The following is a 13042-nucleotide window of genomic DNA, read 5'->3' as shown; positions in this document are numbered from 1 at the left end:
GCGAGTTGGCCAGTTTTTTTGTCCCATGTCGCGATCGGCGCGGACTTAGCCTCTGAAGCGGCCGGCCGCCGGTCAAGTTTTATGTCAAAGAGTGTACCTTTCTGTTCTTCAAAAACTGTGAACTTTGTGGTTAGGTTTTACTGCTTGTACGTGTTCAATAGTAAACTATTGTAGCAGTATGTACAGGTTTGGCTGCAAACTATTAATGAGGCTTATGGAACATTAAAACAATAGTGCACTGGTAATATATATAAGTATGTTATTGGGGGGTTGTGAACAGTGAAAGTAAACTACTGTGTAACGCAACTGTGCACCTCGCAGCTACATTATTTAAAGAAGTCAATGTTGTACTTCCACACCCCATTTTTCAGCCAGTATCATAACACAGTATGTCGACACCGAGGGCAACAAACGAAGAAGTAAAGAAGGCACACCATCACAAACTGATTTGATTTGAAGAGATTTAAATCCCAGGTATGTGTCATAAGCCACACTGCCTTGATCTGACAATACAAGAGGAAACTTCATATTCCATATCAGATGTTAATTAACACTACTAAGAGTTTCTAGGATGACATACAACAATGCATAAACATAAACTGCCAACTCCTAATTAATGTGATCTTCGAAATATAAATGAAATATTGAAATTCGCAACATAAACTAAATAAATACAAATATTTTTAAACAAAAATAATTAAGTAAATATTAAATGAAAACCATATGATTCCTGTGACGGATTGTATAAACTTGAATAGTTCCACATTTCCTCCAAAGAATCAGAAGAAGTGTTTGCATAGGTTTGTAAATTGCATTGCTTGTGCTGATTCAGTATCTGTTTTGTACTGACCTGTTGCAATCTGACCTGCCTGCAGGGATTCCATGCTACGGATATCTTTGCGAAAAAGAGGAGCATCTGAAGTACACCTTAAATCATGCCCAGGAGGTTTTTGCAGTGCATCGGCTATCAACTGCAGCTGGCTGTCAGAACATTCCAATGTATTTGACAGCTGGGTCAAACCTGCAATTGGATATTCATGAGAAAAAAAAGTATTATTAAGGAAGATACAGACATATAATTGCACAACTAGGAATAAGCTACATATTCAATATAAGCATCAGAAACTAGAGTAAACGCAAATATTATTTTAGTTTCAAAAGACACACACCTCTCTGTTCAACTACATTATGAACACGCTCGACAAAATCTGGTTTTCCAAAATCTTCCAGTCTCAAGCAACAAATAGTTAAGAACCTGCAAAAAGAATCAACAGTTATCATATATTTTTGGATAATCAAGTTTATTAATAACGCAAATTATTAGGCGGAAAAAATTAAATAACTCCCTCTTAACCTGTGGTCTGAGTGACCTGCCCCTCATTCCCAAATTTCCCACACTATTCCACTTCACCGTTTAAGGAAGGCCGTAACACTTCCAAAAGCTAAGTACTTCTACATATGTATATGAGAGGTATTTAGAATTTCACTTTCTACAGGGAAGTATTTGTCAGCCATTCTGCCTCATCACAATTTCATAGTTTTCTCAGGTGAATATTCCTTTTGACACTTGAAGTACTCAATCCTATTTCACAATCAATGTGCCAAAGGAAGCAAAAAAACATACACCATGTGGGAAAAAGAGATGCAAAGAAACTGAAAGACACAGGCACTAGTTGAATGAGCTACGAAGGCTCTGAAAAGGGTAATAACAACAAGATAATAATCTCAAAAGTACACTGAAAAAGTGGAAAAATAAGGAACACCTTTGCCTTATTGTGTACTGTTCCCTCATCCTAAAATATTCAAGTCCATAATATAAACAATGAAAAGAATAAAGACAACCACAGCCATTCACTGTAAGCTGAGCAGTCGACTGGCACAAAAACAAAACTCAATGCATAGCTAAGCTTTCAGAGAATCTCCTCCTTGCTTGGAGCTAACAGGCTAAAATGAACTCACCCCACCCCCTCCCACCCACACACAGCTACAGTGTCCCATGTCTCAGTACTGCAGTCTGATATGAGCTGTTGTGACAGGTTGACTGTGTGAGAAAAGAATGATGGTGATGGAGGGGTGAAGGGAAGGTGACCGTGAGAGGTTGTTCACATTCCTTTCATTGTTTGTAATGCACCTACGTGTTTCCAGCTATCAAGTGAATACTGATGTAAATCTTGTTATGTTGAAAATATTCTTTTATTGTAATTTTCACTTCAGGCACACAAAAGCTATCGCACTCCATTTCAACTTCTTAGCAAACCATCAACAGAAGATCTGTTTAAAAATAAAAAAAAAGGGGGAAGGGGGAGGGAGAAACACCATAAATCTAAATTAATATATATTACATGAACTGTGCAATGTATTCAAGTTTGACTAGTTGCATATGCTTCTTAGTTGGATTTGTCATTCAGTTTTCTAGAATTTCACTACCTCTCTCTTTTTTTTTTATTTCTCTTGAAACTGACAATGTGACGATGACTAGCTAAGAAGCTGTGACCTATGATTCTTCAAATTCTCCCAGCATAATTCATGATGAAATATTTCACAGGTGAACAACCAGATGTCAGTGTCCGATGGGTGCAACACTGTTGCTTGCCGACATATTGTGCCCATTGGACACTGACTGTTTAGCCGTGAACTATTTCATCAAGTTTAAATCTGTTATGAAATCATTTGAGTGATCTGTAATGTAACTGGTTTAATATTGTTTAAAAATATGCTTTTTAGCCATGAACTATTTATCAAGCTGAAATCTGTTTTGAAATCATTTGAGTGATCTGTAATGTAACTGGTTTAATATATGCATTTGTTTTTGTTTAGGATAAAAATTTTACTTACTTAAAAATATGCCTAATACATGAAAAACAAGAAAGCATCAATTACTACTACTTGACGACAACAATTCACCAAAAACTGGACTTCATAAGAAGACTGGAAAAAAGTGAGAACTGAAACAACATTATAATTGAATTTAGTTTCAACACCTTCACCTATATACGGCATTTAAAAAATGAAAAAAATGCTGTAAGAAAAATTAATGTGATTGACTGCTTCAGTTAAAAGTCTAGATGTTAAGACAATCTCTAAAATAAACTGAATTGGAAACTGTAGACGAAGTTTCATATATATGGTTCAGTGCCAGGAAAGCAGAGGGAAAGCAAATAAAAACGCCTTTGTTAACTGAAAAGGCCAAATTTTTTAACGAGGAATAAGGTCTGCCCACAGATGAAGTTCTTTCATTCTGAGAAGAGTGTCTTCAAAATTCCTTGTCACATACATAAACTTTTAATTCAGTTTTGTTTTTACAGAAAAGCAATATATACATTTAATTTTTTATACTGTAATCACTCCTGCTGTGTGTAATAAGTAACAATTACTTGTTTTCGTACGTTACAACTGTAGACCTTGCTTATACTCATTTAAAAAAAATGATAATCTGACACTGACAGATCCCAATCATGCCTTATTATCAAGGTTCTACCATAATTAAATAGCGCTATACAACTTCTTTTAAGACAGACTCATTCATTTCATATATTTACACTGCATTTGTGAAATGCGAGGTAAAGTGTTCCCAGCTTCAGTTTAGAAGCTTTGGACTTTGACACAATGAATGAGGCGTATTATCAGTCTCAGTACAGTATTTCACAGAATGTACAAAGTGATCTAGCCAGTTACAGGTGCAGCCACTTTGATACTAACCATATTGAAGACCAGTTGAAATACTGCTACACATAACTGGCTACAAAGAAGAGGCCGTACTCAAAGGATCCCGAAATTCACACTGACACCCAGAACTCGTGCCAAGTCATTAAACTTGCGGACAAAACCCTTGAATACACAGAAGCCAAATGTATCTAGTGGCTGATAGTATTGTGTTGTCCCTTGTGGTATTGGCAGCACAAAAACTGCAATGTCTTCTGCTCCAAGTCACATTTGTGAGACAGCTTCATTGGTACAAGGGCGGCAGTGATATAAAAAAAAACAAGGAAGTAAGCATTATGAAGTCTGCTGTGAAGATGTAATATCATTGGATACTACTTTGCCCTGTCCATAACAGAAAATATATGAAACGAGCTGTCACCCTTTGGAAAAGTGGAAAACATCCTCTTGAAAGTCCTGTTAAAAGATTAGGATGTTTTCCACTTTTCCAAATGATGATAGCTCGTATCATATATTCTCTGTTTGTACAGGAGCATAGTACTATCCAATGATATTACATCTTCACAGCAGGCTTCATAATAAATAATAACTTACTTCCTTGTTGTTTTTACAGCACTGCCACCCTTGTACCAATGAAGCTGTTTCACAAATGTGACTTAATGTCATCCCCAGTTGCAATGGTACAAATGTTAAACTTTAGAAATACATTAATTGAAGCTTCTGGAATGCGGATGCAAATTTACCATTTCCTCTGACAGTGAAGCTGCAGCAGTGTTTCAAAATGGCTCCTATAAATTGTATATGTTACAAGCAGTGTATCGTTATTGAACTTCTCACTGCAGAGCAAGGAACTGTGGGGAATATTCACAAACATCTATATGCAGCTGTTATGGGGCATCTGCAGTTGACAGCAGTGTGGGTGGTCACAGGTCAAAGAGGGAGAGGCCATTACACAAAGGTGATTTGGCAGAGCTCTAAGATTTGCAGTGTTTGGAGAGGCCATCCATGGCTGTCACACCTGACAAGAAGTTGCTTGCTGATGTGCTCATTCGTGATGCCAAGAGGCAACACAATTAATTCTGAAGCATACATGAAAACATTAACCAAAAACAAGAAGCACTTCAGTGCCATAACAACACAATCCTGACCAAGCTCCCCTGGACTTCCACTTGTTTCGGCCATTAAAGGAGCCATTTGTGGGGGACATTTTGATGATGATGAAAAGGTCTACAACTACATACATGCTCTGCAAGCTACCATACAGCACATGGCAGAGGATACCTTTGACCACTATTACTCATTTCATTTTTCTCTTATCCTATCTTCTGTGGTCCTTACACAAAATGTACATTGATGGCATCAGAATCATTCTGCAATCAGTTTCAAACATTGGTTCTCTCAATTTTCTCAATATTGTTCCACAACAATGTCACAGGATCAACTAGAGATTGAGGCCCATATCTTTGTGATAGTTAGTTAGGCACTAAATTACTTACTCACTGAATCAGTTGAGTTGAGGTACTAAAGTGTAAGAGGTGATTTGTAAAGTGAAGAAATGGCTTTGTAACCAGAAAAAGGAGGCTAAACATGGCATAAACACTCTTGTGTCTCACTGGAGAAAGGCCATAGAACAGGAAGGAGACCATGTGGGAAAATAGGGAGTGTAGAAGAAACAACATTCTTTTTTGTGTACACATTTCATTGTGTTGAAAAAATAACTGCTGAATGAAAAATACACTCCTGGAAATGGAAAAAAGAACACATTGACACCGGTGTGTCAGACCCACCATACTTGCTCCAGACACTGCGAGAGGGCTGTACAAGCAATGATCACACGCACGGCACAGCGGACACACCAGGAACCGCGGTGTTGGCCGTCGAATGGCGCTAGCTGCGCAGCATTTGTGCACCGCCGCCGTCAGTGTCAGCCAGTTTGCCGTGGCATACCGAGCTCCATCGCAGTCTTTAACACTGGTAGCATGCCGCGACAGCGTGGACGTGAACCGTATGTGCAGCTGACGGACTTTGAGCGAGGGCGTATAGTGGGCATGCGGGAGGTCGGGTGGACGTACCGCCGAATTGCTCAACACATGGGGCGTGAGGTCTCCACAGTACATCGATGTTGTCGCCAGTGGTCGGCGGAAGGTGCACGTGCCCGTCGACCTGGGACCGGACCGCAGCGACGCACGGATGCACGCCAAGACCGTAGGATCCTACGCAGTGCTGTAGGGGACCGCACCGCCACTTCCCAGCAAATTAGGGACACTGTTGCTCCTGGGGTATCGGCGAGGACCATTCGCAACCGTCTCCATGAAGCTGGGCTACGGTCCCGCACACCGTTAGGCCGTCTTCCGCTCACGCCCCAACATCGTGCAGCCCGCCTCCAGTGGTGTCGCGACAGGCGTGAATGGAGGGACGAATGGAGACGTGTCGTCTTCAGCGATGAGAGTCGCTTCTGCCTTGGTGCCAATGATGGTCGTATGCGTGTTTGGCGCCGTGCAGGTGAGCGCCACAATCAGGACTGCATACGACCGAGGCACACAGGGCCAACACCCGGCATCATGGTGTGGGGAGCGATCTCCTACACTGGCCGTACACCACTGGTGATCGTCGAGGGGACACTGAATAGTGCACGGTACATCCAAACCGTCATCGAACCCATCGTTCTACCATTCCTAGACCGGCAAGGGAACTTGCTGTTCCAACAGGACAATGCACGTCCGCATGTATCCCGTGCCACCCAACGTGCTCTAGAAGGTGTAAGTCAACTAACCTGGCCAGCAAGATCTCCGGATCTGTCCCCCATTGAGCATGTTTGGGACTGGATGAAGCGTCGTCTCACGCGGTCTGCACGTCCAGCACGAACGCTGGTCCAACTGAGGCGCCAGGTGGAAATGGCATGGCAAGCCGTTCCACAGGACTACATCCAGCATCTCTACAATCGTCTCCATGGGAGAATAGCAGCCTGCATTGCTGCGAAAGGTGGATATACACTGTACTAGTGCCGACATTGTGCATGCTCTGTTGCCTGTGTCTATGTGCCTGTGGTTCTGTCAGTGTGATCATGTGATGTATCTGACGCCAGGAATGTGTCAATAAAGTTTCCCCTTCCTGGCACAACGAATTCACGGTGTTCTTATTTCAATTTCCAGGAGTGTATATGGTGTGTTACTTTCTGAGTGATACACATCATAGCACAAAGATAGTCCCACACATTATTGTTTGCTTTGTGTAAAATTCAGTTGAATAGCCACATGTAATGATACCTACCAGTCACGACTTTCAGGAGCCCTCATTCTTCCATGTTTAAAAGTTGCAATTTAACCATTGGTCCATACCAGTGGGGTAGATGCCAAACTGTTGCTTGTTGATTCACCAACATTATGAACACAAACCTCTCACCAGGCATTAAGTGGTTGCAGTGGTGCAGAATGAGTGACAAATAACCGGTGCGTGCAACATTTAAAAGCTGCACATTTGTAAGGTCAAAACTGCATACTATCCGAATTATGGCGCAAATTTTTATGTGAGATCAACTGCTTGCAAAGTGTGCCTTTTTACTCCTTGTGAGTTGACTGATTTTAACTAAATTTATCAAAGTGTAGATGTTTCAAGGTGACAACCACAACAACAACAACAACAACAACAACAACACTACCACTTTCCCTTAGCTTTGAATGGCCCAGCCACAGCCCTAGTTATATAGGTACAAACAGCCGAATGTGGCCTCGAAATGTTACAACTTGCCATATTCTGCATTAATAAATCATTTTCAGTGCAGAAAGGTGTGATAAAATGATGGAAAAAGTCCCAGGGCCAACTAGGGACTGAGCCTCACACCTTTGTGATTTTTGGTAAGGCATTTACTTCCTTCCTTACTTACTTACTGAATCATGTGAGCTGAGGTACTGAAACGTAAGTATATACTGCACGAAAATTACCTAGAAATTAGGATCAATAAAATTTCTCCCAGGAAGAGTCTTCAATTTGCAGTGTAGTGTGCACTGATATGAAACTATTTTGAGGTTATTTACACTGATACTGGTACCCCATGACTGAGGAACTTGCTCCAACAATGATTACCAAAGTGAATGTGCACATAAAACAAGTAGGAATATTTACACCGTCAGCAAACTAAATAAAGAGGCAGTAGAGTTAAGTTTCAAGGTGGAAGTTTACTATAGTACTCTTTGTAGGCAGGCCTAGGCATCCGGAGATGTGTGTGTGAGTTATGTTCATGTGAATGTGTGCGAGTTTTCTACATCTGAAGAAAGACTTTTCTGAAAGCTGAATATTTCTAGCATTCTATTTCATTGTGCCTGTCTGCAACTCAACACGACCTTTATGTGTTGAGTAGCAATCTATCCTTTTCATAATGAGATTTTCACTCTGCAGCGGAGTGTGCGCTGATATGAAACTTCCTGGCAGATTAAAACTGTGTGCCCGACCGAGACTCGAACTCGGGACCTTTGCCTTTCGCGGGCAAGTGCTCTACCATCTGAGCTACCGAAGCACGACTCTCGCCCAGGTCCTCACAGCTTTACTTCTGCCAGTATCTCGTCTCCTACCTTCCAAACTTTACAGAAGCTCTCCTGCGAGAGTCGTGCTTCGGTAGCTCAGATGGTAGAGCACTTGCCCGCGAAAGGCAAAGGTCCCGAGTTCGAGTCTCGGTCGGGCACACAGTTTTAATCTGCCAGGAAGTTTCATATCCTTTTCATTTTACTCTTATTTTGTTGTGAACCATCGTTCAAAAGAATTGACAAAAATAATTTAATTTCATTTCTACAAATTTATTTTCTCAACATGCCCCGTTTCTTGTTTCTCCGTGATTGTACAAACTTCAGCAGTCCTTTTTTCCACCCCGTGAATTAAATTCAAGAGACATATTTATGAAAGAGCTTGAGAACTTTCACCTATTTTAACTGTTTCATCTTCATCACCATATCTCATTTATCACAAACAGGAACTTCAGTGTATTTACTGAATTCAGTGACATTACCAGCCACCCACTGTCGAGATCGAGTTACCCAATTAAGCCACCATTCAAACTGGCCTCGAAATTTAAGTCTAGCTATCTGAGTGATCTGGCAAAACTGTTGGATGAGGAAGTGTCTGGAGGAAGTGCTGTCTTTCGCTCAGAGGTAAACTTCGCATGACGTAGACACAAAGATGGGAGTTCCGAGTCCATTTCTTCCTTTATTTTTAAACTGCATTTTAGCTGTCTGTGAAAGGTATCACTCTGATGGAACCTAAAAGATAATTTGCGTTACTTTCTAATTCATCATAACAGCAATAGGCTAGGTTCAGAGGCTGGGTGTAGTAGTATTGCATGCTCTAATTAAAATCAACAAAATTCAATGAGTGACTATTTCTACATTTTTGCTTGAACGTCATTAGTTCACTCATTCAGCATTCCTATGCAATACTATTACTGGTAACAAGTTACAATGCCATTATGTAGTACAGGATTAATGGCTAACTCCTAAGAAAAGACACTTCTTCAAGTAATTGGTAGTGTGAACAGATACATTTTGCATCTAGTGGAATAAAAAGGGTGCTGTGACTATGAACTACTCTGTGGGGGTGTTCCCATCACAGCGGGCATTCTTGCCAACAACTGAGGTACCTTTTGGTCACAGTATAAGACAAATGACCAACAAAACTGCATCAAGTGTTGCCACAAAGCAGAAATGCACTCTCCTGATTTCAGAAACCAAATTATCCTAGAGTTTGTTTGGGAAGTTATCCCTCATGCACTTGTTCATCTGATGCTGCACTCACAAATGTTTACCTCTCCCATTTCTTATTGAAGAACTGTCAAGAAAATTTCTTCCGGGCAAAAACGCACTTCAGACATGATTTGGCGACATCTTTAACTCTGAACGAATAGGTTTCTACAGGAATGGTATTGATAAACTATATGAGTACTGTCAGACTATTTTGGATACTGCTAAAGAATACAGAGTGGTAATAACTAAACTATCACTACTTGATCCAGTGTAGGTGGAAAATTATGAGGGTAATTCAATAAGTAATGCAACACTTTTTTTCTGAAAGTAGGTTGGTTTTATTCAGGATTCCAATACACTATATAATTCCCCACATTTTTTGCTACAAAACCCAATTTTTCACCATAATCTCCATACAATGTGTCAGCCTTACACCCCCTTACTGCGAGGGCTTGTATGCCCACTTGGAACCACTACTTCACTTGGCCAAACAGAGGGAAGCCAGAAGGTGTGAGATCAAGGCTGTAGGGTGGATGAGGAAGAAGAGTACAATGAAGTATTCCGAACTCCTTTTGGGTGTGCAGACTTGTGCGAGATGTCCAGTTCTGCAGTGAGGTGTTCAATTATGATCAGTTAATCACTTCGAATGAGAGTGTCTGCATGTTCCAATATTGCAGGAGTTGCAGTCATATGTAGCGGGCTGGCGCGAGGGAGACCCGACATGTTTGTGTGACTTTTGTTGCAATCATGACAGATGCCTCACCCAACAACTCACGACGCTTTCGTTCACTGTCACATCTCCATAGACACTGTGCAAGTGCCCACGAATATCTGTGATGCTACTATTTTCTGCCAAAAGAACCTCAGTGACACCTTTCTGCCTGGAGTTCACCTGCATCATACACACCGTTTTGAAGGCTTACATGCAGCACCACTACCTATCAGAACTTCATGAAACTATAGGGGCTTAAGCGGCAATACTTCATGATGTACCACAGCCAATTCTGGATTTTTTTTTTCCAACCGAAATTGGCTGAGAGGAAAATATAAAAAAATTAAAAAAAGAGGAAAATATAAAAAAATAAGTAAATAAATAAATACATACATACATAAATATGTTGCATCACTTACTGAATGCCCCACATATTTACTGTGCGAGCGCCCGACTTTACAGGAATGGCATCCAGTGTGTGCATTGCAGGATTTGCAATGTTAGTAGTGTTAAGTGTCATTACTTGCTGTTAGGCGTCAGTACTTGTATGGTGACATAGGGTTGAAACCCAAGCATATTTGTGCATGACAACTGCAGACAGTCAACATAGGTGTGGACAATATGAAGACAGATTTGCTCATAGAACTTTTCTATGAAGACAACAGCGGTAGTACTTTTGCTCTCAGTGAGTGTTGATGCATTAAAGGAAGGAGAGGTCATTTTTCCACGCTGGGGTTGAAGAACATAATTCAGAATTTCAAATTAACTGGTGATTCGGGAATAGCTTCTGGGAGAGTCGATCGGTAAACTGCATCACAAATTGTTGAAGAAGTTAGTATTGCTATGGCTGAGAATGTTGGACACAATGTGTAGTCTTCAAGCAGTGCACGAGTCTGTGTCAAAACAGCTGAATATTTCATGGCCCATTAGAAAAGTGTTGCGAACAAATGTGAAATGTTTCTAACCTGGAAAGTAAACATGGTAGGCAATTAAAATCATTACCGCCTCATGTGGAACTTGAGATGTGTTTTTTCAATGGTCTGTTTGTTATTTGTCTTCCACGAGTTCTTACAAATGTTTCCACAGAGTTTCACTGGCCTAAGATCTATCGTTTTTCATGGGGGACCGCTCAAATATTGAAATTTTAATCATAACCATCCTCCATATTGTTGACGAGTAATTTCTCATTTATGTTTACTGTTGTATTCAAGAAACAATTTTTATTACAATATGTACTGTACCAATACAAATGAGTTACAACTTAAACCATTACACAACTTTAGACGAAAGTCTATTTTATATAAGATGTGAAACAAATACTAACAAAGAGATAGAGGGGCTGGCCAGTACTTACCTCAGCTCAGTACAGCCGATAGATACACATAAAACAAAACTGAAAATTTACATTCCTAGCTTTCGGAACTTTGTTCCTTCATCAGGGAGGAGAGAGGGGAAAAAAGGGAAGAAGGGAAAGTGGATTCAGTTACTCACAACCCAGGTTATGAAGCAACAGGGAAAGGTAAACAGGGAGGGTAGCAAGGATGGAGGCATGGTTGTCAGAGGGAAGCCAAAGATATTCTACTGTAAGGACTGTGCCAGCTTCAAACCAAAGAGGATGCATACAGAAGTAAAGAGGTATATAGTATAAAGATAAACACAACTATGTAGGATGAAAAGATGCGTGAATGGCTAAAGAGGAAAGGGAAAGAGGAGAAGACTGAAGAGTGAATGGGAGTGAGGTTGTTTAACGTAGGTTCAGTCCAGGGGGATGGCGGGATGAAAGGATGTGTTGGAGTGCAAGTTCCCATCTCCGCAGTTCAGAGGGACTGGTGTTGGGTGGGAGAAGCCAAATGGCACATACGGTGTAGCAAGTTCCTAGGTCCCTAGAATTATGCTGGAGGGCATGCTCCGCTACTGGGTATTGGGCATCTCTTAGGCGGACAGTTTGTCTGTGTCCGTTCATGCGCTCAGCCAGTTTGGTTGTTGTTGGACGGGGAGGAATGTATTGCTCGGGAAATCTGTCCTCCCCGTCCAACAACAATGTTCCTACCCCCAGACCACACAGAAGCATCCCCCTTGTCACCCAATATTATCCTGGCCTCGAAAACATCAACAAATTACTCCGCCAGGGATATGACTTTCTCAAGTCAACCCCTGAAATGAGATCATCCCTTGACAAAACTCTCCCCACACCACCCAGAGTTGCCTTTCGTCGCCCCCCTAACCTCCGTAACATCCTTGTTAAACCCTACAATATTCCCAGACTACCTTCTCTACCCAGCGGTTGCTACCCCTGTAACCGACCCCGCTGCAAAACCTGCCCCATGCATCCCCCCACAACCACCTACTCCAGCCCCGCTACTGGTAAAACATACACAATTCAAGGCAGGGCTACGTGTGAAACTACACATGTCATTTATCAACTGACATGCCTGCACTGCACAGCCTTTTACATCGGCATGACAACAACCAAACTGGTTGAGCGCATGAACGGACACAGACGAACTGTCCGCCTAGGAGATGCCCAATACCCAGTAGCGGAGCATGCCCTCCAGCATAATTCTAGGGACCTAGGAACTTGCTACACCGTATGTGCCATTTGGCTTCTCCCACCCAACACCAGTCCCTCTGAACTGCGGAGATGGGAACTTGCACTCCAACACATCCTTTCATCCCGCCATCCCCCTGGACTGAACCTACGTTAAACAACCTCACTCCCATTCACTCTTCAGTCTTCTCCTCTTTCCCTTTCCTCTTTAGCCATTCACGCATCTTTTCATCCTACATAGTTGTGTTTATCTTTATACTATATACCTCTTTACTTCTGTATGCATCCTCTTTGGTTTGAAGCTGGCACAGTCCTTACAGTAGAATATCTTTGGCTTCCCTCTGACAACCATGCCTCCATCCTTGCTACCCTCCCTGTTTACCTTTCCCTGTT

General features: G+C 41.6%; 1 protein-coding gene across 3 annotated transcripts in view; it reads right to left on the bottom strand.

Annotated features, from left to right (window-relative positions):
- LOC126483941 (S1 RNA-binding domain-containing protein 1) overlaps positions 1 to 13042 on the bottom strand; it is a 265993-nt gene that overhangs the window by 22781 nt on the left and 230170 nt on the right. For all 3 annotated transcript variants that reach the window (XM_050107228.1, XM_050107227.1, XM_050107229.1), the window contains 2 exons: positions 1170 to 1255; positions 851 to 1021 (listed from right to left, as the gene is read on the bottom strand). In XM_050107228.1, the coding sequence (XP_049963185.1) occupies positions 851 to 1021; positions 1170 to 1255 (257 nt within the window). The remainder of the gene's footprint in view (positions 1 to 850; positions 1022 to 1169; positions 1256 to 13042) is intronic.

The sequence above is a fragment of the Schistocerca serialis genome, chromosome 6 (genome assembly GCF_023864345.2).
Source record: "Schistocerca serialis cubense isolate TAMUIC-IGC-003099 chromosome 6, iqSchSeri2.2, whole genome shotgun sequence".
NCBI classification, from domain to species: Eukaryota; Metazoa; Arthropoda; class Insecta; order Orthoptera; family Acrididae; genus Schistocerca; species Schistocerca serialis.
The sequence above is the reverse complement of the archived record's forward strand: the minus strand, read 5'-3'. Positions and strand labels throughout refer to the sequence as shown.